The sequence below is a fragment of the Fukomys damarensis genome, unplaced genomic scaffold, assembly GCF_012274545.1.
Source record: "Fukomys damarensis isolate Sample0158 unplaced genomic scaffold, DMR_v1.0_HiC HiC_scaffold_9, whole genome shotgun sequence".
NCBI classification, from domain to species: Eukaryota; Metazoa; Chordata; class Mammalia; order Rodentia; family Bathyergidae; genus Fukomys; species Fukomys damarensis.
In genome coordinates, this window is record NW_022900921.1 from 171620 (window position 1) to 195160 (window position 23541).

The 23541-nt window shown below is 46.7% G+C and overlaps 1 protein-coding gene across 2 annotated transcripts; it reads left to right on the forward strand.

The window, feature by feature from the left end:
• The first annotated feature begins 13196 nt into the window (after positions 1-13196).
• Positions 13197-14773, forward strand: Scgb3a1 (secretoglobin family 3A member 1). Of its 2 annotated transcripts, XM_019207440.2 has the most exons (3): positions 13197-13272; positions 13849-14069; positions 14470-14773. In XM_019207440.2, exons 1-3 carry the CDS (start codon positions 13218-13220, stop codon positions 14491-14493), a joined length of 300 nt encoding a protein of 99 aa, XP_019062985.2. In that variant the 5' UTR covers positions 13197-13217; the 3' UTR covers positions 14494-14773. The 2 variants fall into 2 exon arrangements, with proteins under 2 accessions (XP_019062985.2, XP_010622028.2); XM_010623726.2 differs by lacking the exon at positions 14470-14773 and having other exon boundaries at positions 13849-14233.
• Positions 14774-23541: the final 8768 nt, after the last annotated feature.

Consider the following 23541-nt stretch of genomic DNA (forward strand, 5'->3'; position numbering starts at 1 on the left):
CCTCTGTACCCGGCCAGATGCGGCGGCTGCAGAGCTCGCGTTCGCTGCTGTCTTTGCTTCTGTGACCGATCTGATTCTCAGTACTGGAAAGACCGCACCGGGCGTTCGTGCACCCTGCACCGTACCTGCCTGAACTGGCCACTCCCGGGATGTGTGGCCCTCTCGGGTGCCCAGGCTGCACACATCAGCAAGCCCTGTGGGAGATTTCCCAGGGCGCGCTCACACCCCTGGGCTCCATCCCACCGGCTGCTTTCCGAGGCCCAAGTTCCTGCACATTTCCGTAGCCCCTTAAGTCACCCCCTTTCGGGGCAAGCTGTGCCCTTGAGTGTCGTTGGGCCCTGAGATCGCTGGCCCTCAGCGTCCAGTGCTGCTGTGGAAGAGCGGCTGAGCTTCTGGTATCTGCTCCAAGCCACGGGTGACCCTGGCCTGGGGATACACAGCTCGCAGAGGGAGAAAGCAGGAAGCCGGGACGAGGTCCCGAGACAGGCCACTTTCGCAGCAATGGGAGCACCAAGTCAGGAGTGCTTCTCATTTTAAAGAAAGCAGGGAGTTCCGAGAAAGGGCAATGGGCTGTGGCGGACTTGGGCTCCAGGAGGGTTTTCAAAGGCCAGGCAGGATGGATATCAGAGACAGCAGCCACGTCAGAGACACAGCCCCACCCCACCGCCGCCTCAGCCTCTCTTCTGTGACCTCTACTTTGCAAAGCCTTGGTGCAGTAGTCACAATGCCGCAGCGTCCCTGGCAGGCCCACTCCATGAAGCCTTCGTGCCCACTGCTGCAGGCCCACAGTGCCACGTGACACTCGCTCCTGAGCCCCCACCCAACTGTGCCCCACTGCACGTGCTCCCACCCCCGACTGCCGTCTGCACCCTAAAGGTAAGGTGAGGGCATCAGCCTTTGGGTAACAAGCCGGAAGGGGTCAGTCCCCTGATAGAAGTCGGGAGCTCTGCTGTCTCGGTCTGCCCACAGGGACCTGGAGAAGCGACAGGTCCGAACAACACGACACGGGGGGGTGCTGGGCCTGGATCTTGGACCTCGAGGGTGGGAAATGAGCACAAGGAACTGAAGCGCAGCCTCCAGGTGTGTGGAGCAAACCCCACTGTGCCACCTCCCCATGCCTCCTTCTGTTGGGTAGCAGGGGTGCGTCTCTGATGGGGAGGACTCCCTGGGGGTCTGGTCCACCCCCCAGTCTCACCTGGCAGCCAGTCCTGCGCCTGGAGTCAGCACAGCACACCGTCAACTCCTATGCTAGGCATGGGAGGACCTGGGGACCACACAGACCCCTGCTCAAAGCTCGGGAGCTCATTGATGGTCACAACTTTCTCACGCGTGAACAGAACCCTTCCCAACCCAGTGCCATTCCTTAGGGATCCTCCTCTGGCTAGGTGTGGCAGGGCTCCCCTCAGCCCAGGCAGAAACTGGAAAACCAGGACTAATTACACATTTCCTTGGCCACTGCTTCTGTGATGAGCACAGCTTTTAGAGCATGGGGAACTCACCGAAACCTCCTGAAGGACCCTGGGGAAGCAGCAGATCATTTCCCTGAACCTAAATCATTGTCTAAATTCGTTACTGCTGCCTACTGCTTTGCCACCCACAGGAAGGACAATTATCTAAAACAGCTGAGAATGACTAACACCATTGGAGGCTCAATCAAGCTTTGCAAGAAGGTGAACCATCCCTGAACCTCAACCACTACCAAAGCCAAGTGGGCCGGCTTCAGTCACTTTCCCCAGCGCTCCGAGTTCACACAGCAAGAACCACAGTGATGACCTCTTCTTGCCCTGTCCACCACAGGGCCCTGTAGACAGGAGGGGTAGGGCATGGAACGGGCAAAAGAGGTGCTTGAGAGAGAAAGGTCAGCACGGGCCATGGTGCGGGCAACTGGGAACGCGATGCCAGAGACTCCCCAGAGCCAGGAGCTATGAGGAAGGAGGCTGAGGTGTGCGTGCTGGCAGAGCGCACGGGTGGGCCCTGAGCAGGTGGCCTGTCCACCTGGGTAAGCAGGGACCTGGGAGAGCAGGGCAGGCCCCACCACCCCCACCTGGTGCTCCTCGAGCCGCCTGTGCCTGGTCCACAGAAAGCCTGGGGGCCCTGCTGCAGTATCCTCCGGCTCAGCTCTCACCCCCTGAAGGTGGCGACTCAGGCTGGGAGAAGGGGGTACCTCCTGGCTAGTGCCACTGTGTGGCAATCAGGGGCACATCAGGACATGCCTGCAAGGAACGGAGAGCTGCACTGCCCAGGGGTTTCGAAGACCGAAGACCGGGCCGCGTCCAGGAGGCTCTGTGGGAAGGCCCAGGATCTCCTCCTCCTGGGGGGCAGGCAGGGGTCAGAGGTCAGGAAGTACCTGTTTCCCAGCTGTGCAGGCATGGGCTTGAGAGAGAACTGGGCAGTTTATATAAGAATAGCATAAAATCCTATGCCTACATCACCCCCAACTGGACTCCAGGAGACGATGTGTCACTGGGCTGCCATGGAAAGAGCAAGTCACTGTGAGCACCCCACACAACTCCCATGGCAAACAGTCATGGGGATGCCTAGTCTTCAGGGCTGGGAGGCTGACACCAGCCCTGAGTGGCCATGCAGGGCATCCTCCCCAGCTTGCCTGACCCTGTTCAGTGTGGATAGCAGAGAAGGTTCCTCAGTGGCAAGTCTGTAAACGGAGGTGCTGGTGTGACACACAGGGAAAGAACAGAACAAGTGGACCTCCTGGGGCCTCAAGATCCCCTTAGCTGTCTGGGCTGCTGTGTGAGGCAACTCTGAGCAGGAGCCTAAGCTCTATCCCCACAAACCATAACAGCTGCACGCTGCGGACAGGACCGACTATGGGGCTTGAAGGCAGCCTGGGAGTGGGGACCTCGGACAACAGTCCAAGCATGAGGAGCTTTGCAAGCAGGTCGTCAGTTGGTGGGTTTCAAAGGTGCAGCTGAGTCTCCCTCCCTGGGCCCTGGGGTCCCAACACTCAGGATGCCACATGGACTACATGCCGAGCAGGGCGGAGGGCCAGGCAGAGCAAGCGGTCACATGTTTACAGGTACCCTGCCTGAGGGTCCCATTTGCCAAGCATGAGCTCCAAGAGCTCCACGTCCTTTCAGTCCCACTCTGACACTTGGCCCACGCCCAGGACTGCCAAAGTCATTTACCTCCAGCACTTCCTGCATCCCCAGAGGGCAAGGTGAGGTGTGAATGTTTGTCTTGGCCCAAAGGATTCCCTGCAAACAAGTCCTGGGACAGGCTGAATGCGTCATCAGCAGGAGGTGCCAAGCCCTTCCTAGTGTTGGGTCACTTTCTGCCTCAGGAGGAAGGCCTGTAGGAGCTGGCCCAATGACCCAGGCCTGGTGCTGACAACGATGCCACCCTGGAACCCTCCGGAGACCCTTGACTCACCTGGCCAGTGAAAAGGCAGTGAAGAAGGGGAGGCTGGTATGGCCTCAAAAATCTAGCTGGCCCTCATTCCTGGAGACTTGATGTGACTATATGAGAAAAGAATCTTGGCAGTGTGATAAGATTCCCTTGCACTGTCTGTTGAGCCAATGGAATAACAGTCCATGAAAAGGCGGCAGGAAGAGTGCGGGGGCAGGGGGAGAGAGGGCAGGGAAAGTGAGAAGGTAGAAAGGAAGAGGGGTCAGGGGAGGGGAGTGGACGGGGAGGGAGGAGTGACAGCATGATCGTGGAGGCCAAGACTGAGCAACGTGGCCACAAGCCAAGGGATACCAGCAGCCACCAGGAGCGAGAAGAGGCTGGGAATGCATTAGCTCATAAAGCATCTAGAGGGAGTGTGGTCCTGCCATACCCTGCTCACACCCCAGCAATGCAGGACTTCTGGGCTTCAGAAGAGTGAGCCAAAAAATATGTGCTGTTTCCAGCCACCAAGCATGTGACAGTTACACCGGCCTCAGGAAGATAATATGGAGCCCTCTGCTCAACCATTCAGCCATCCCCACTGTCCAGCTCCATGGACAGCTCATCTGGGAAGGCTCTGAGGCCGGTGTGCGCTGAAGGAGGCCTGGCCTAAGACACTCTGTCCTTGACCTTTACCACTGGGAAGGTTGGGGCGAGTCCCTCAGCCTCCTCAGAAGTGAAGGGGGACACAATGGCACACTTTCCTGGGTAGCTGTGGGGATCTATTTTGGGACTTGGGAAACTTAGGCACAATGGGAAGGAGACCTGGGGTCACACTGCAGGCTCATGGGACGCCAGGACAGATCCACAGGAGCCAGAGGGGTGGACAGGGGTTGGGAGTGTTTGTTGGCTGGTTTTTGTTTCTTTGGTTTGGTTTTCACAGCGCTGGAGATTGAACACATTAGGCAAATGTTCTACCACTCAGCCACATCCCCAGATCCACGGAGCTTGTTTTAAAGATGAAGAATGCCGGGGAAGGGGCTCAGGAGGCCACAGGAATGATGCTGGGGCAGGAGCACTGAGCCCCACCGACTGCTGGCGCTTGTGTCGCACAGGTCATTCCCCACGTCCTCGGTCCACGTGGTGCAAGGTGAGCCCCAGGTCCGCTCCCTAGAGCCACCCAGTTCAGGCAGGGGGCCAAGGCCGCAGAATCCCCTGGGAAGTAAACAAGTGCTGAGGATGTGGAAAAGGGGGGTCCCTCACAGTGTTGGAGCAAACAGCACAGCTGCTGTAGGAAATCAACAAATTCGGCGCAGAACTACCCTAAATGACACTGCTTCTGGACATACAGAAGTTCTCTCTAAAGGCAGGTTCTGCTTCCACGGTTGTAGTTACATGTAGTCAAACAGGGACCAGAAAACATTAAATGGAAAATTCCCGAGATAAACAATTAGTAAGTTTTCAATCTCATGCCATGCTGAGTGCTGTGAGGACACTGGCACTGTATGGCCCATCCTGGCTGCCATGAGTCGCTCTCTAGTCCAGCGCATGCACACCGTATGCAGCGCCTGCCTGTCAGGCGCTTGGTTGCAGCTTCTTTGTCTGATTCACTGTCTCGGGATCACAGAGCTTGCTTTCAGTTAACCCTTATCTATAATCATCCCAAAGTGAAAGACCAGCGATGCTGACAATTTGGACATGCCAAAGGAAAGCTGCAAACTAAGTTTCCTCTTAGGAAAAAAGGTAGAGGGCCAGGGATTTAGTTCAGTGGTGCCACTGTCTGCCTCGTGCAAGGTCCTGAGTTCAATCCCCGGTACTGAAAAAAGAAAAAGGAAAAAAGGTAGAAGTTCTTGACCAAATAAATAAAGGAAAAAAAAATGTCCTGGGGTTACTAAGATCTGCCATAAGAAAAAATCTCAGTGAAACTGTGAAGGAGAAAGAGATTTGTGTCATTTTGTTGACACACCTTGAACTGCAAACTTATAGCCACCGTGTCGGCTGAGTGCTTAGCTGAGAAAAGGTGTTAAATTATGGGGTGTACACCATGTGATCCAGGCATTCGGGTGTGCATCCTCCTTGGTCAGGAGAGGCTGGAAGTGGGGTCTCCAAGGGATATTTGTACATCCACGCTGACAGCAACATTATCCACAGGAGCTAAAACATGGGGCAACCCAAGTATCGCCGAGAGACAAGTGGATAAGCACAGTGTGATACGGACAGACAGCAGAAGTATTAGGCTTTAAAGGGAAGAAACAGCAAGATGTGATAATGGGCCCGGTAATCCCAGCACTCCGGGAATCTAAGGCAGGAGGACCCCAAGTTTGAGTCCTGTCTGAGCATCCTAGCAAGATCTTGTCTCAATTTTTTTTAAATAAAAATAAAAGGGCTGAGGATGCAGCACAGTATGAAGACCTTGGTTCCAATCCTCAGGAGTAAAAAAAAGGGAAGAAAATTCTGGCATATACTACAACACAGAAGAACCACAAATGTCTGTATATGCTACGTGAAAGTTATCAGCCACAGAAAGACACATTAAATCCGGCGATGTTCCTGTGGCCCAGCACTTCCTGAGGGCACCTGCTGCACTGCTGGGATGGCAGAGGGTGGGGGAAGCCAGAGTGAGGGGTGGTCAGCATCCCCGCACATGCACCTAGGCCGCATTCAGACTGTTTGCTTGTGTCTGTGGCAGTCATGACAGGATCTCACTGTGTTTCCCCAGTTGGCCTTGAACTCTGGGGTGCACGTGATTCTCCTCAGTCTCAGTCCCCCAAGCGGCAGGGACTCCAGGCTTGCCCCGGCACACCTGCCTGCCTGCGTCACTTTTGGCAGTGACATCAGATAAAGGGGCCACAGCTTCCATGATGACACACCAGGTGGTTTCTACTTACTGATTTTCAGGGCCCAGAGCCCAGGGCAAGCAATGCATTTGGGAACAAAGAATTTGATGATTTGTCCATGAACAGGTTTCCATTTGATCTTCTCTTTAAATTAGAAGGAAAAAATTAATAGTGGGTCATGAATATATAATAACAGATGCAGGCTTGATTATAGTTATCTTCAGGCCAATACAGTCATAAAATACATTTTTAAAAACTATGAAGAAAAAAATATACCCACAAAGGAAATTTTACAGGGCCCTTACACCAAGTCACAATTTGGGCCTGCTTCTGCTTATCAACAGTGGCCATGGGCCAGGGATTTAGCTCAGTGGTGCCACTGCCTGCCTCACGGGCACAAGGTCACCAGTGGAAAAAAAAAAAGGGGCCATGATCCTTCTCTTAAGACATTTTAGTTGGCAGTCTACTGACATCCACAGGACAACTTCTGGAAGTAGATTTTCACAAAAAAGGCTAACAGAAGGGGAGTTGAGACCACCTGTGTCCCACCAGAGAGGCCCTTATCTGTAGGACTTGTACACACCAGCCAGTTTTCCCCAAGTCTTCTCTATTCAAGAAAATCACTGAAAATTTAAAAAAAAAAAAAAACTCTGATCACTACTTGTCTGAAAGCATCTGCTGGCTATTTATGCACCTGACCTGACAGTGACCATCAGAAATGAAAGTGCTGCTTTGGTCGGTGAGGAGCCTGAAGCTCTTAGGAAGGTGCCAGGGGCCTTTACAAACTTACATCTTGTGATTTCCACACACAGTAAACTGGACCCATGTACTGGCTTCACTGTTTCCCTGATTTCTACTAAAAATGGAACTTCATGGTTCCCAGGAAGCAAAGAAAGAATCCGCCCTAGGATCTCAGTATCTCCTTCAAGTGCACACTACCAATAACCTAACTTCCCCCAGGAGGCCCCACCTCCTGAAGTTTCCACCACCATGCCTTAAACACATGGGACTTACAAGACATCAAGATCCAAATTACAGCAACTCCCAAGCACCAAAGGAGAAACATGAAAGTATAACAGGACTTTCCAGCCATGGGGCGGGGGTGGAGGGACTTGTCTGGATCATTCCCAGCGGCACAGCAGCTTCTCAGCAAAGGAACTGCTATCACCCCAAGCAGAGGAGCAGTTGGGGAAGGGAAGAGAGTGCAGGCAGGACCCACCTCACTGGCTCACCTGAAAAAACTTCAGACTCACACACATATGGACAAACAGCTCACAGAAAGGTGGGAAGAAAGCAAAGACAAAATCATAACCACAAAACCAGCATTCAAAAGAAAAAAATCTCAAGGATATTTCAGAAAGAGACGATGCAAAAAAAAAATTTGATACAATAATATACCAGGTAGGGTGAGCAGTTAAGCATAAAAGAGAAAAAAGAAGAAACCGGGCAACAGAAAAATAATGCAGTGACAGAAATAAGTCAATACCATTTAGTAGTAACTCTCAATGTGAAAGGACTCAGTCCCCTAACCAAAAAACACAAATTGGCAGAACGGACCAAAAAACAAACCCCAATGGTATGCTACCTACAAGAAACACATTTAACTCCAGAAGAAATTTATAGACTAAAAATTAAGGATAGAAAACAATTTCCATGCAAGCATGTAAAAGCAAGTTGGGTATCTATCCTATTTCCAGACAAAATGGACTTCAAGCCAAAACTAATCAGAAGAGGCAAAAAGGACATAACATATTTATTGGTTAAGGCAATTATTCAACAGAAAGAGGTAACACTTATAAACATATATACAACAAACAAAAATGTACTTGACTTCATAAAAAAGCACTACTGGACATAAAAGATCAGATAAACATCAATACAATTATAATGGGGGACCTCAGTATCCCACTATTACAAATAGATTGACTAAACAAAAAAGAAAAATCAAAAGAAATATCAGAGCTGACCCAAAACTCCAAATAAATGAACTTAGTAAATATATAAAGAGCATTCTATCCAACAGCAACAGCTGCACATGGAACTTTCTGCAAAACAGACCTTGTACTTGCCCATAAAATGTTTAAATAAATACAAAAGAATTAAAATTATCTTACGCATATTAGGTCAAAGTGCAATGAACGAGAAATCAATGGCAAAAGAAATCACAGAAATTATGCAACACATAGAAATTAAACAAAATCCTCTAAAAATAATAAAAATTTTAAAAAATCCTCTCGAACAGTCAGTCACAGAAGAAATCAAGGAACAAATTAGTTCCTACAATGAAATGACAATGCCAGTACAACATACCAGAACCTCTGGAATTTCTCAGAATAACAAATACAAATGGGCAATAGATACATGAAAAAAATTCAGTATCTCTGGCCATTAGGGAAATGCAAATTAAAACAGCACGGAGCAGGGCGGGGATTTAGCTCAGTGGTTCTGCCACCTGCCTCCTAAGTGCAAGGTCATGAGTTCAATACCTGGAACCAAAAAAAAACCCAAAACCAACATGGAGCTATCACCTCACTCCAGAAAGAATGGCCATCATCAAGAAATCAAATAACAATTGCTGGTGAGGCTGTGGAGGTAAAGAAATGCTTATTGGTGGGAACACAAACTAGTAAAAACCTTTACGCAAATCAGTATGGAGATTCCTTAAAAAACTAAAATAAGAAATTTCAATCAACCCAGCTTGCAGGTATAGATACTCCCTTCTAGGTATCTTCCTGAAAGAGTTTAAAGACAGCATATTATAGTGATATATGCATACTCACATTTGCAGCAGCACAATTCACAACAGCTAAATCTTTGAAGCAGCCTGTATGCCCCTCAACAGCTGAGTGGATAAAGAAAATGTGGCATTTACACGTGGCAGAGTATTATTCTACCATGAAGAAGGATAAACTTAAGTCATGTGTAGGAAAATGGATGATCTTGAGACCATAATGTTAAGTTAAATAAATCAGGCACACAAATTTAACTATCATACAGTTTCTCTTATACGAGAAACACAGCTATAAATAAAGAACAAAATAAAAGATAGACCGGGGCCAGGGATATAGCTCAGTGGTACCACCTGCCTCACAAGCACAAGGTCCCAAATTTGATCCTCAGTACCAAAAAATAAATAATAAATAATAAAAGGTAGATACAAAGAAACAGTGCGATAAATCTTTTGCATACGGAAAGCGGATGAAGAGACGGAGGGAGGAGGGTGGAAGAGAAAAAGTGACTAAAAAATTGTAATGGATTATGTACATGTACTGGATTTCCAGGAGGAATGTGATCAGTGTGTACTGCAACTATGAACTAGTAAAAATAAATGAATAAAATCGGGAAAATACTTGAAAAATGATGACTAGAGATTGCAAGTGTTCTTATCACACATACACAAAAAATAAGTATACACAGTAATGTTCAGATTAACTGCCTCAATTTGGCCATCCCGCGATGTACGTCCATCCCAAAACATCATATTGTACACCATAAATATATCCAACTTCCATCAATTAAAAAACACTCCTCCAGGGTAACTGAAACCTTGTACCCTTTGACCAACATCTCCCACCCCGACCTGCCCAGCCTCTGACCACCACCCTGCTCCTTGCCTGTGAGCTCTCCTTTCCTAGATTCTTCCTACAGGGGAGATAATGTGGGACAGCTGTCCCTCAGGATGCTTGGGGGACTGGTTTTAGAACCTCTGCAGATACCAGAGTGTGCAGATGCAGGAGTCTGCTCTATAATCTGCTGTAGTATTTGTATGCAATCTCCACAATGGTCCCTTATACTTTAAATCATCTTTAAATGACCTACAATATCTAATATAATGTACATTGCTGTATGAGTGACTTATCCTATATTGTTCGGGGAATAATGACAAGGAAAACAATCTGTACATGTTTGGTACAAATGTGATTCTTCCCTTAAACACTTTCCATCTGTGGTGGTTGAATTCACGCCTCCAGAACTGGCAGACATGGAGGACCCATCGTGCTGAGGCTTATCTCCTCAGATTCAACCCGAGAGATATTTCTCAACTGTGTCTTCTGCATTTGTGTTCTCCACCTTGTGCCACTGTCCAGCCTCCCTGGGGACCAGACACCACTGTGGAAAGCCTGAGGGTCTCCATGGGGGCCCTTGCCCTCACCCTACTCCCTTTCTGGAGCCCTCTGCCAGTGGGCAGGGCAGTAACCTTGGCTGGGACAGCATGTCCCATTATCTAGGGAGAGCTAGTTTCAGACTCTCCTGGTGGATGGCTGAAACTGCAAAGTACCAAATAGTGTAGAGTTTGTTTTGTAGTACAACCTGCAGCATTGCCACACAGCACCAGAGTCAGATTTCATGTCCTATGCTCTGGCACCTCCTTTGGACCACTACTCTTGTGCTTTGGGGCATTAAATAAAATAAAGGTGCCCGGCGCACGAGTCCTCTGGTAATACAGTGCTCCATCCGGTAAAGAGAATGTTACTCAGTGACAGGCAGGCGGGGAGCACAGACAGCAAGGACGCACTGGGAAAAGGAATGATTCCCATTTTAGGCCAAGTGGGCCGGAAAGGCACAAGATTTCCTCACCTACCCAGAAGGCAAGGAACTGAAAACTTCTTATAGTTTTGTTTTTGTTTGTTTTGGTACTGGGGATTGAACTCCGGTCCTTGCGCTTGCGAGGCAGGCCACCGAACCGCTGAGCTAAATCCCCGGCCCATATTTTCCATTTACTATTTTCAGATCGGGCCAGGGATTTAACTCAATGGTTCTGCTGCCTGCCTCGCAAGCCCCGAGTTCGATCCTCAGGTTCCCCCCAAAAATATTTCAGATGTGACCACAGACAGCAAAAATGTGGATAAGGTGGGGCACTGTACATGGGCCAGCTGACTCTGGCTCTTCAAGAGGAGCTAGTCAGGACAGCGTTCCTTTGGCAAATGCCCCTGGATGCTGGGTGTGGCCAGCAGGCCCACTATTTCCAAGTAACACAGATGGTCTTGCCCTCGCTTGGGAGCAGCATTCCTTCCACGAGGACCAACAGAACATACAGGTCACACTCCAGGTTTATAGAGCAAAGTTTCCCAGTCACAACAGTCAAAGAAAACTGCAGCTCTCTGGGGGGACCCCGTCCAGCGGGGAATAGGAGGTGAGAGCCGCCTCTTATTCGTGGGTCATCAGAGGCCGATCCGATCTTGAATGTCTGTGAAGGAAATCTTTAAGAAGTTAGAGCACATGGCCCAAGTCTGATTTCTGATCAAAGGCTCTTTATTGGCTCAGCAAAACGATTATATACTGTTATCCCAGGGGGGGAAGGTTCAGCAAGCTTATTGGACAGTTCAAACAAATCTTCTACCAATCACATGAGTCACTCAAGCATTTAACCATAAAGGGACAAAGCATTTATCAGCATACAGCAATCAGTATTTTACCAAATGTGGGGAGGGGTAAGTGGGAAGGCGTACATCAACAATTAACCCTATGCAATCTTTAACTTAACAATCTCCAGGGGCAAGCGGGGCAAGGGGAAAACCAATTTTGATACCAAGATTCGTCCTTTTCCCGTTGCTTCTGCCTTTGTTCGAGGCTTTCCTCAACCCTTCTAATGCTATCATCCACCAGGCCCAGTTTATCTTTAAAAAAGCAACATTCTTAAAGAAGGGGGTTGGGGCCAATGGCAATGGGTTTGAACTGAGGTGGTTCTTTCAAAAGCCTGATGGAAAAGGTGAGACCCGGATCACGGCCGCTGATGTAAAGGCGAAGGCCCCACTCAACCTGACGAGTCCAGTGGTATTGTTTGCCGGGCGTGGTGGTGCACGCCCATAATCCCATAAAACTAGTCTGGATTACAGTGAGCTCCAGGTCGACACCCGTAATCCCATAAACCCAGCCTGGATAATCCCATAAACCCAGCCTGGATTACACAGTGAGCTCAGCCTGGATTACAGAGAGCTCCAGGTCAATCTCATCTGCATAGCTGAGACCCTCATCTCAGAAAAGCCAAATAGAGTCATAGATTGTGTCAATGCCTCAATGGTAGAAGAAGTTACTTTTCCAATGTCAAATGCCAGCGGCTCCCACAGAAAACCAAGAGAATCAAGTAGATACAATATGGATTTCACACACGGTCAGCTGTTAGCAAGCTACAAGCCTTCTGCAGGTGGACTTGGCCACCACGGCAGGCAAATGTCACAGCATGCTTCTGTGCTATGGTAAACATATCCCCAAAAAGTCAGTTCTTCCTATCAATGAGCCTGTTTTAGTGAGATCAGTGTTTTGCCTTCCATCTTTTACTTGTGCACGTGACTAACGGATGAGGTCTTTTAGAGAAAGTTTAAAATTTGCCAGGCCCATTTGCCAGAATCAAGGCTAATTTCAGAGAAAAATGTCCCAGGTCTCTGCCTACATCAGTGGCTGCCAGTGGCCCAAGAGAGGAGGTGGCCAGGAGTGAGGCCTAATCACCTGGAAAGGTACCTGGAGTTTCCTCTTCTAGCGCCTCAACCACTCTGGCTTCCCCCAGGAAGGGGGGAAGGGGTTTCCCCCAAGGCCATGGGAACCCCCAAGGCATGACATTTCCATGCACACCCACTTCAATCAAGGAAGGCCTTGGGGTCAGAGAGACCTGCTGGCTCCCAGGGTGCTCTGCCAGCTCCCAGCCCTGGGATGTGTGCTTATTACCCAGCCTCTCCTTGCCTGTTCCATACCTGGGCTGGTGCCTGAAGCCTGCACTCTTTTTAGAGTGAGGTGGGGTCAGACCACAGAGAGTGCTGGCCTGGCTGGGCCTTGGGAAACAAAGCACAGCCTCAGTTCCCACCTTGGACCCAGGAGATGATGTTGCCAAGAGGAAACCTAGACCCAGGAGGGATGAGGGGAAGCTTCCCAGGCCCCACCGGCCAGAGCAGGAAGTTGCCTGGGCTCAGCCTGTTAGCTGAGCAAATAACGCATTCCTCAGAAGATGGGGTGAGGCCCTGGCCCTGGGTATATGAAGTCCTCGGGGTCAGGCTCTGGAAGTTCGCCTTAGGACCTGAGAGTGTCTGCCGATACCATTCTGCCATGAAGCTCACCACCTCTTTTCTGGTGCTCTGCGTGGCTCTGCTCAGCCAGCTCGGTGAGTGCTCCCAGGGAGGCAGCCACCATCAGCACTGCTCTTCCCAGCTCCCTCTCCTGCCAATTCCAGCCTGTGGCCTACAAACCCTGGGCAAGAGGTGTTGGTCCTTGCAGCTTCGACTCTGGGGCCCCTTCCAAGGCTCCCCGTCTCCTTCCTATGGCCTTTCAGGCTTCCGGGGGTCAGTCTGGCCTGTACCCTCGGCCTCTTCTCACACCCCACTCACCCCATGGCCGTGCCAGCACTAGCTTCGGAACACCCATCTGTCTCTGCCTAGTGAATGCCCACTCTTCAAAGGTACAGAATGAACAACACCTCTTTTGAAACCTGCCCTCCAGCCTGCACGGGAGTCAACTTCCCCTTCCTGCAGTTCCAGGGTACCTCCTTTGGCTTCTGCAGCCTTCTCACGGGGCCAAGGCTCTTCTTCCGGGCCACCTCTTGCCACCCTGTCCCCCAGACTCTTCATGGGGCAGCCGTCAGTGAGGGGGTAGGTGGGTGGCGCAGGCTGTGTCCACATCCTCCTGAAGAAAATGCAACTACCTCGAATGCAAATATGATTCTCCCCTCCTGTGTCGGCAGGTGATGCCTTCTTCGTGGAGTCCCTGGTTAAGCCCGTGGCTGAACCCATAGCTGCCCTGGCCCCTGCTGCAGGGGCCGTGCCCAGCCTCCCTAGGCCCTTCAACCCCCTGAAACTCATGCTGGCCAGCCTGGGCATCCCGGTGGAACACCTCATAGATGGTTCCAGGAAGTGTGTTGCTGAGCTGGGTCCCGAGGCAGTGGGTGCAGTGAAGACACTGCTGGTAACAGCCACTCCCCTACCCCCTAGTCCCCTGGGTGTCCCTCCCCGGCAGTCACAGCCCCAGGCAGGGAGACCTTTTCTCCTAATTCCACCACTGGTAGAAGCTCAGGGTCTTTGGCTGTGAATGGGGTTGACCACACCTGAACTGCAGGGGGCTGTAAAGTCGGGGGAGGGGTAACAAGGTGCACTCTCTTGGGGAGCAGTCCATGGACTACGGCCCTGGGGCCAGGATCCACACCACCCACTGGCACAGCCACACACACACACACACACACACACACCCTGGAGTACCTGTGCCTTCCTTTCCAGTCTGAGTGACCCTGGGCAGTCAGAACGAGGGCCCCGCCCCGGCTCCCCTTGGTGGCAGAAAGGGGCTCACTCATGCTTGGCTTTCTTTCCAGGGAGCCCTGACTTTCTTCGGCTAAGCCAAGACTAGAGTTTCCTGACTCAGGACAAGCTGCTGCCCACCTGCAAGGGCTGGAGATGCTGCTTCATCCTGACCACCCCATCTTTCTTAATAAACATGGCCAAGCTTCGTAGGTGATGTTTTCTTGCCTGAAAGCCAATCCTCGTAGGGACAGAGGGCACCACGCTCCAGATTAAGCAGAATGTATGTGTACGGGGAAACAGATGAAGGGGCACTCATATCTGGCAAGTGGTGTAGAGTCAGGGACTTTAAGTGACAGGGACTGAGTTAAACTGATGTGCAAAGTAATGTGGGAATTTTATCCCATTATCTTTTGGGGGGGGGTACTGGGGATTGAACTCGGGTTTTTGTCCTTGCAAGGCAGGCCGCAGAACCACTAAGCTAAATCCCTGGCCCATCCTCTGTAATTCCTTAATAAAGCGTGGAAATTAATCCTTGAAGACTGGCAGAAATACACCAAACACCACCGACTGCTAATACCTGAAGGTTTCATCCCCAGACATATGCTGGCAGGACAGAGCCCATGGAGTTCAGACACCTAAGTCTACCCTGGGGAAGTTGCGGGGTGGGTACCGGGGATCGAACTGGGGTCCTTACACTTGCAAGGCAGGCGGCGGAACCGCTGAACTAAATCCCCAGCCCAGGGGAAAATTTTCTAGTAAACTTTTCTGTTAAAAACATAATTAACTCCATATTGTGCTTCCTGGGAAAAGTTTCTCTATTTTACACCAAAACAAATCTGGGCTTTTCCCATCCCTATTTTGACAAGAATATCCCGGGACTTATACTTTTTTTATTTAAATGCCATTTTAACGATTCACAAATGAGGACAGACAGGACGCCACTTGGATGCAGTTGAAGTTTGAATCTGATTATCAACACATTCCCCAAAAGACCATCAAGGATTATGAATCTTGGTGAATTCCCAGTCGGTACAGCCACAATCAACCCAGCACTTGAGAGGCTAAGGCAGGAGAATCACCACGAATTTAAGGCCAGCCTGGCCTATACAGTCAGTTGAAGGCCAGCCTGAACTACACAGCGAGACCTTGTCTACAAAAAACAAAAAACCAGCCCAATAGTGATTTCCTCCTGTTCTCTCCAGCAGGGTTAGGGTTAGAGGCTGATTCCACTGTGTGCGTGAGTATAAATAGGTCCGGTAGTACTGAAAGCCCCTGACTCACAAATGAGTTCTGTTCTGGGAGAACTGTTTGTAAATTGAATTCACTCGTAAGCCAAGTCTTATGCACTACACCTGTGAAAGTTTGAAACTCAAATGTTCATTAAACCAGGGACTTACAGTGCAACAGGGACACAACTTCAGAGTGGGTATGTGCTGACAGGACCTGCACTCCAAAACCTTAGGGGCAGATGGGTAGGCTTCCATGGTCCATACATATGCCCTAAATTACCTATTCCGACACCACTGGTGGAGGTTCCAGACCACTGTCATCTAACTACTGCAGACACAATGCAACAGGAAACAAAGGCAAGGAAGGACCTGTCTGCCTTGCCTCTAAACCTATCATGCCCAACACTGGAGGTTTATTTCACCTTCCTCAAGAGATCTCCCTGTCCCCGTAACTACGTGTCCTATGACTACTGTGTTCACCTCTTCTTGAGACTGAGGCGCCTGACAGTTGTCCTGGCCAGAGCCAGTCCTGACCGTTCAGATGCCACAGGATGTGACTGTTCTCGCCACCCACCACCTCTGACCCCGGCAACCTGGAGACAAAGCCCTTCCACCCTTTCCTAGCCACGGCGGATCCATACTCAGACATTCCCAAACCAAAATCCTCCCAGCAACAGCACCAGCATGGCAGCTGGCCGCAGCACTCTTCACTCATACCCCCAGTCACAGAGGGAAGAGTCCTGAACGTCAGACAGTGATGGGGACCACGGGATTAGGAGTGTGCCAAGAAAGGGGAAGTATTTAGAGGGGAATAAATGTCTTTTACTGTAAGCCCATTCATTGTGTATTTTGATTAATCACATATACCAAATAAAATCATTTAAAACTGGCCTTGATTGAGCAGAACTGGTGATGAACGTCCAGATGCACAGGGAGCTCGCCAGTGCCAGGTCTTCGGTGAGGAATGCCCAGTTGCACCGGGAGCTCGCCAGAGCCCCAGGCCTTCATCAAGGACCGGCAAGAACCGCCCAGCTGCACGGGGAGCTCACCTGGGGATCAAGCAACCGGTAAGAACCGCCCAGCCGCCCGGGGAGCTCGCCAGAGCCCCAAGCCTTCATCAAGCTACAGGTGAGAATTGCCCAGCTGCATGGGGAGCTCACCTGGGGGTCAAGCAACCGGTGACAGTGAGAACCGCCCAGCCACACGAGCTTGTCAGAGCCGCAGGCCTTCATCAAGTGATCCGTGAGAACCCAGCTGCACAGGGAGCTCACCAGCACCTCAGGCCTTCATCAAGCAGAACTCTGCAGCATCTCCCGCCCCACCTCCAACCCACCCCCACTCTCGGGCTTCCCGCTGTGGCACTACCCAGCACAGGTGGTCACAAAGGTGATTTTACTGAGCTCCAGAGGAAGAACAGAAGTGAACTACAATAAAGGTATATCAGATCCCTGTAGTTGGTTGGTTGGAGGGATCACCACCTTCCAACAGAACTTGGACTATCTTCAGGGGAAGGGCAGCTGGAACCTGCAGTAGAACCTTGCAGAGTTCAACCCTGCAGGAGGCCAGAGAGCACAACTTGGGCCTCCCAGGCAGAATTCAGCCTGAATCTCAGGGGTCTGCCTTGGCTAGCCAAGACTAACTGACTTAGTCTGCACATTGCTGCCCTTCTTATCTACTGTGACAACAGAGATACACCCTGGAAGAGGCTCTTCAAACATTTCTTTACATATTTTCAATAGAATTTTTTTCTCACTGTTGCTCCCCATTGTTATTCATCTCCTTTTCTTCCTGTTCCTGACCTAATTCGGATTTTTTTGTTCTTCCTTAGCTCAAGTATCATCAGTTTCAAAGTATAATTCATAGCTTCCCTATTACCATTAAGTTGTTCTATTCTTGTCTTTGTTCTTGCACTCTGACTTTCCCTCGTCTTCAAGTTTCCTAGACTTTGCGTGATCATCCTGTGTCCTCTGGCTTCACTTGGAACCTTCTCCTATTCTTCCACTTGTCCTAACTATTCCTCTCCTCCTAACTCCTCCTAAGTCCCCATCCTGAAGGGTAAAGTTGCTATATTGAAGAGTTTATTCACTATAAACATATTTTGGGCTGCTCCTTGATTTTGATTTAATTCACATGGTTTAAAGGTGACAGATTACTAACGACCACAAATGGTCAATTTCTAAACTGAGCTCGATGCTATTGTGTTCCTGATTGTTATCAGGCCAAAGGGTGGTGACTGATTTAATGAGCTGTTCTTTCTGATATTATGAAAATGAGTGTCTCTGAGACATAAGAGACTCAAAACCTAAAGAGCAGCTGTATCAGGAAGATCAAAGTACTAACCCAGGAATTAAACCAAGGACAGCCCAACAACAAAAATAAAAATGAGAAAACACTTAAGCAAGACACAGACAGACTTCCAGTTCACCAACAGCAAATTCTAGGGGAAACGAGGTGGAAAAGACTGACATCAACCCACAGGACACCCTGAACTCATAGCACAGGAAGTAAGAAACAAAACAGATCAATCAGGCTCTAGAAATATTCAAAACAGAAATAATTTCCCAGATAACTACAGAGATGGTAAGCACAATGACAGATATGTTTAGAGACTCTACACAGAAACTGACAAAAAAACAGATGAGCTCAGGACCATGACAGAATCCATGAATGCCCAACATAGGAAAGAAATGGAATCCATGAAACAGATTCGACCCATACACAGGAGATTAAAACTCTGCTGAAAGTTTTTGCAGCAGGATAAATGAATGTGAAGATAGAATTTCAGATACAGAAGACAGGATTCCGACCATGAAAAGACATATCTCTTAAAAACAGTAAGGGGTCATGAGAAATCGATCCAACACCTCCTAGATGATGCAAATAAGAATAACATAAGACTGATAGGAATTCATTAAGTAGCAGGAGAAAATACAAATGAATTAGAAAAGTTGTTCACAGAATTAATTACAGAAAACTTCCCAAAAGGAAGGGAAGAATTTGACATACAGGTAAGTGAGGCATATACAACTCCAAGTAGCCATGATAAAAAAAAAAACAAAAAAAAAAACCCTACACCTAGATATACAATACTCAAGATCCCAGAAACCAACAGAAGAACAAAATACTACAAAGTAGTTAGAGAAGAGAAACGAATCACATCATCACATGCAAAGGAAATACCATCAGAATCACAGCAGACTTCAACACAAACCCTCTGGGTCAAGGAGAGCCTAGAGTAAGGTATTTCAAGTCCTAAAAGAAAACAACCTACAACACCTACAACCTAGACTGAACTCTCTTTCAAAATGGTTGGGGAAATAAGATACTTCCATGACAAAGAACACCTGAGAAACTTCATGAATACCACACCAGCCCTACACACAATTCTAAACAATATCCTAGAAAAAGACAATGAAGGTCACAACACCATGAGGTCCAACAAAGCAAATCAACTAGGCAAGGCAAAAAACTAAAGGGAGAAGGGGGTGAAATTAAAAAGAGCCAACAAAAGGACAATAACATGACAATAATAATTCAGTACATTTCAGTTATAAGCATCAATGCGAGTGGCCTCAATTCACCAATCAAAAGAAATCAACTGGCAGAATGGATTAAGCAAAATCCAACCATGTGTTGTACACAAGAAACACACCTAATTCAAAAAGAAACTCACAGACTGAATGTGAAAAGATGGAAAACAGTTCTCCATGTGATAGGAGGCCAAAAATGAGCAGGAGTACCTATCTTATTCACAGACAAAGTAATTTTCAAACCAAAAAACTGATTAAGAGACAAAGGCGGCCAATACATCCTTGCAAATGGATCAATCCAAGAGGAAGAGTTGACAATCATAAATACATATGCAACAAATACTAATGCCAACTATATAAAACAAATATTAAGGGACAGGAAAAACCAAATAAGCATTAATACAATTGTTGGGGGGAGACCTAAATACCCCACTATCACAAATAGACAGATCATCTAGACAAAAAGTCAACAATGAAATACTAGAAATGAACCAAACTTTTGAACAAATGGACTTAAAAGACATCTAGAGAGTGTTTGACCCCACAAAATCAGCATATATATTCTTTTTAGCTGCTAAGGGTCACTGTCCAAAACAGACTACATACTAGCTCACAGAACAGGTTTAAAACAAATGCAAAGAAATCAAAGTTATCCCATGTATATTATCAGACCATAGAGCAATTAAGCTGGACATCAATAGCCTAAGAAACTGTAAAAACTTCACAAACACATGGACATTAAACAACACTCTCCTGAACAATCGATGGGTCAAAGGGGAAATTAAAGAAATTAGTCAGTTTTTACAAATAAATGAGATAATGCCAACATACAGGAATCTATGGGAAAAAACAAAAGCAGTTCCTTGTGGAAAATTAATAGCAGTGAATGCCCACACTAGGAAAACAGAACAAGCTCAAATAAACAACCTAATGATCAATCTTAGGCTCCTAGAAAAAGAGCAAGAAAAACCCAACGCTCGTACAAGGGAGAAAATTATAAAGATCAGAGAAGAAATCAATGCAATGGAAACTAAGAGAACGATACCAAAAAAGAAAAAAAAAAAAAATCAATGGATCAAAGAGTTGGTTTGTGGAAAGAATAAATAAAAGCAATAAACCCTTAGCCAACCTGGTTTAAAAAAAAGGAAAGGCTCAGATCCATGCAGTTGGGAACAAAAAAGGTGAAGTCACAACAGATCCAGCAGAAATCCAGAAGATCAGTATGTATTTTCAGAACCTGTACTCCAAAATCAAAAACGCAGAATTGACAGATTTCTTGATACTTATGAATTACCAAAGTGGAACAAAGATTAAAAAAAATTCTAAACACCCCAATTATAATCAGTGAAATTGAAAACATAATTAAAAGTTTACCAACAAAGAAAAGCCCAGGACGTGATGGATTCACTGTGGAATTCTGCAAGAGATTTAGAGAACTACTGCCACTGCTCTTTAAACTTTTCAATGAAATTGAAAGAGAAAAATACTTCCAAATTCATTCCTGGAAGCAAATGTTACATTGATTCCTAAACCAGGGAAAGACCCAACCAAAAAGAAGAACTATAAGCCAGTCTCCCTAATGGACACAGATGCAAAGATCCTCAATAAGATACTGGCAATCAGAATACAGAAGATCAAGAAGATCATACACCCTGAACAAGTTGGATTTACCCCAAGGATGCAAGGATGGTTCAACATACATAAACCAGTAAATGTAATACACTATATGCAGAGAGTCAAGGACAAGAACCATTTGATCATCTCTATAGATGCAGAAAAAGCATCTGACAAAATTCAACACCCATTCATGGTAAAATCCCTGCAAAAAATTAGAAGAGATGGTCTTCATCTCAACTGGATAAAGGCTATCTATGAAAAACCAAAAGCAAACATCATACTAAATGGCCAAGAACTAAAGCCTTCACGTTAAAATCAGAAATAGGACAAGGATGTCCACTATCACCACTTCTGTTCAACATAGTTATGGAAACATTAACTACAGCAATTAGACAAGAGAAAGAAACTAAAGCAATAAAAACAGGAAAGGAAGAACTTAAACTATCATTATTTGCTGATGATATGATATTCTACATAGAACACCCAAAAATCTTTGCCAAAATGCTTCTAGACTTAATTGATACTTTCAGTAGAGTAGGTGGATACAATGTAAACAACACTCAAAAATCAGTAGCCTTCTTGTACACAAATAACAAACTCTGAGAGAAGTGAGGGAAATAATTCCTTTCACAATAGCATCCAAAAAAATGAAATATCTTGGAATCAATCTAACGAAAGCAGCAAAAGACCTCTACAACGAAAACTACAGAACTCTGAAAAAGAGATCAAAAAGGATATAAGAAAATGGAAAGATATCCCCTGCTCATGGGTAGGAAGAACCAACAGTGAAAATGGCCATACTACCAAAACTGCTATACAGATTCAGTGCAATCTCGATGGAAATTCCAACAGTGTATTTCACAGAACTAGAAAAAAATAATCCAAAAATTCATTTGGAACCAGAAGAGACCTTGAATAGCAAAAGCAATTCTAGTCAATAGGGACATGGCAGGGGGCATCACAATCCCCAACTTGAAATTATACTACAAAGCCACTGTGATAAAAATAGCACAGTACTGGCAAAGAAAAAGATCTGAGGATCAGAAACAACTTCAGATGTACTCAACTACCTCATCTTTGACAAAGGAGCCAACCATCCTCACTGGAGGAAAGATAGTCTCTTTAATAATTGGTGTTGGGAAAACTGGATTTCAACCTGCCAAAGATTATCTTTCACCATGCACTTAACTAAGTGGATTAAAGATCTAAATATTAAAAAAGAAACACTAAACTTGCTGCAAGTTAGGCAGAACTCTTGAAGACACTGGCATAGGAAAAGACTTCATGAACAAATCCTCAGTAGCATGGGAACTAGCACAAATAATCAACAACTGGGATCTCATCTTATTAAAAATGTTCTGCACTGCAAATGAAATCACAAACACAACTAAGAGACAACCTACAATATGGGAAAAAAATTTTACCAGCTGCACCTCAGACAAAGGTCTTCTATCTAGAATATATAATGAACTCAAAAAAATCAGGCCCCTCAAATATAGACCTGATTCAAAAATGGGCATCTGAAATGGACAATTCTCAGACAAATTAGTAAAAGTGGCAAATAAATATATGAAAAAATGTTTAACATCACTAGTCACCTGAGAGATGCAGATGAAAGCAACACGGAGATTCCACCTCACTCCAGTAAGAAAGGCTGCTATCAAGAAATCAAGCAATAACAAATTCTGGCAAGGCGGGAGGGACAAAGGAACCCTTTCTGCATTGTTGGTGGGAGCACAGACTGGGGCAACCACTGTGGAAACCAATATGGAGATAACTCAAAGAACTAGGGTAAAAGTACCAATGAACTCAATGGAAATAAAAGGGAAAAACATATAACGGATCAAATTCTGATCACACACACACACACACACACACACTCACACAATCATTTAACACTTTTGAAGCAGTCTTTGAAATATCTTTACCAGTAATTCCCCTCCTGGCCCTTCAGCCTACTCATGAATATTGCTCATCTTTCCAAAGAACAATTTAGTGTTAATTCCCTTGATTTTCTACTCTCTATTCCAGGATTTTAAAAAAATCTCATTCTTATTTCCTTCCTATCCTTTACTTTGAGTTTAACTTCTGCTTTCTAGTACATGATGGAACTCTAGGTTAGTGAATTAAAATTTAAAAAGTCTTTACAACTACAATTTTCCCTTTAACCAGTTTGCGGTTCCATTTTGGTATTTTATCTTCTCATTTATTTCACAGAATCTTCTAATTTGCTCTGATTCACTGGTTTAGAAGTGTTAACTTCCATGTATTTCTAAATTTTAAAAAATTTTACCTGACTGGAGAGTACTTTGACTTCAGTCCTTTCAAACATACTGAGACCTGTTTTACAGAGCAGCATATTATCTAAACGGCAAAGTATTTTGTGTACAATTGAGAAAAAAATGTGTACTATGCTCTTTGGTAGTATTCTACACACCAAGTCATGAGATTTAATTGTTCAACTCTATTATACTCTGCCTTGTTGTTTTATCCATACACAGTAAGGTAATGAGAGTCTAGTTTTTACTGAATTATTTCTCCCTTCTATTCTGTAGGGTTTGCTTCATGTGGTTGGGGTGCTTTTGATACTACTTATTATACAATATCCCTGTATATCTAGTAGCATTGTTTTCCCCTCCATCTTTTTTGTTCGGTATTAGCATAGCTACACCAATTTAACTTTCTTTTTTGCCGTCTGATACAGGGTCTTACTATGTAGTCCAGCTCAAAGAGTATCTCTGAATGACTGTTCAGCCTCATGGAGGGA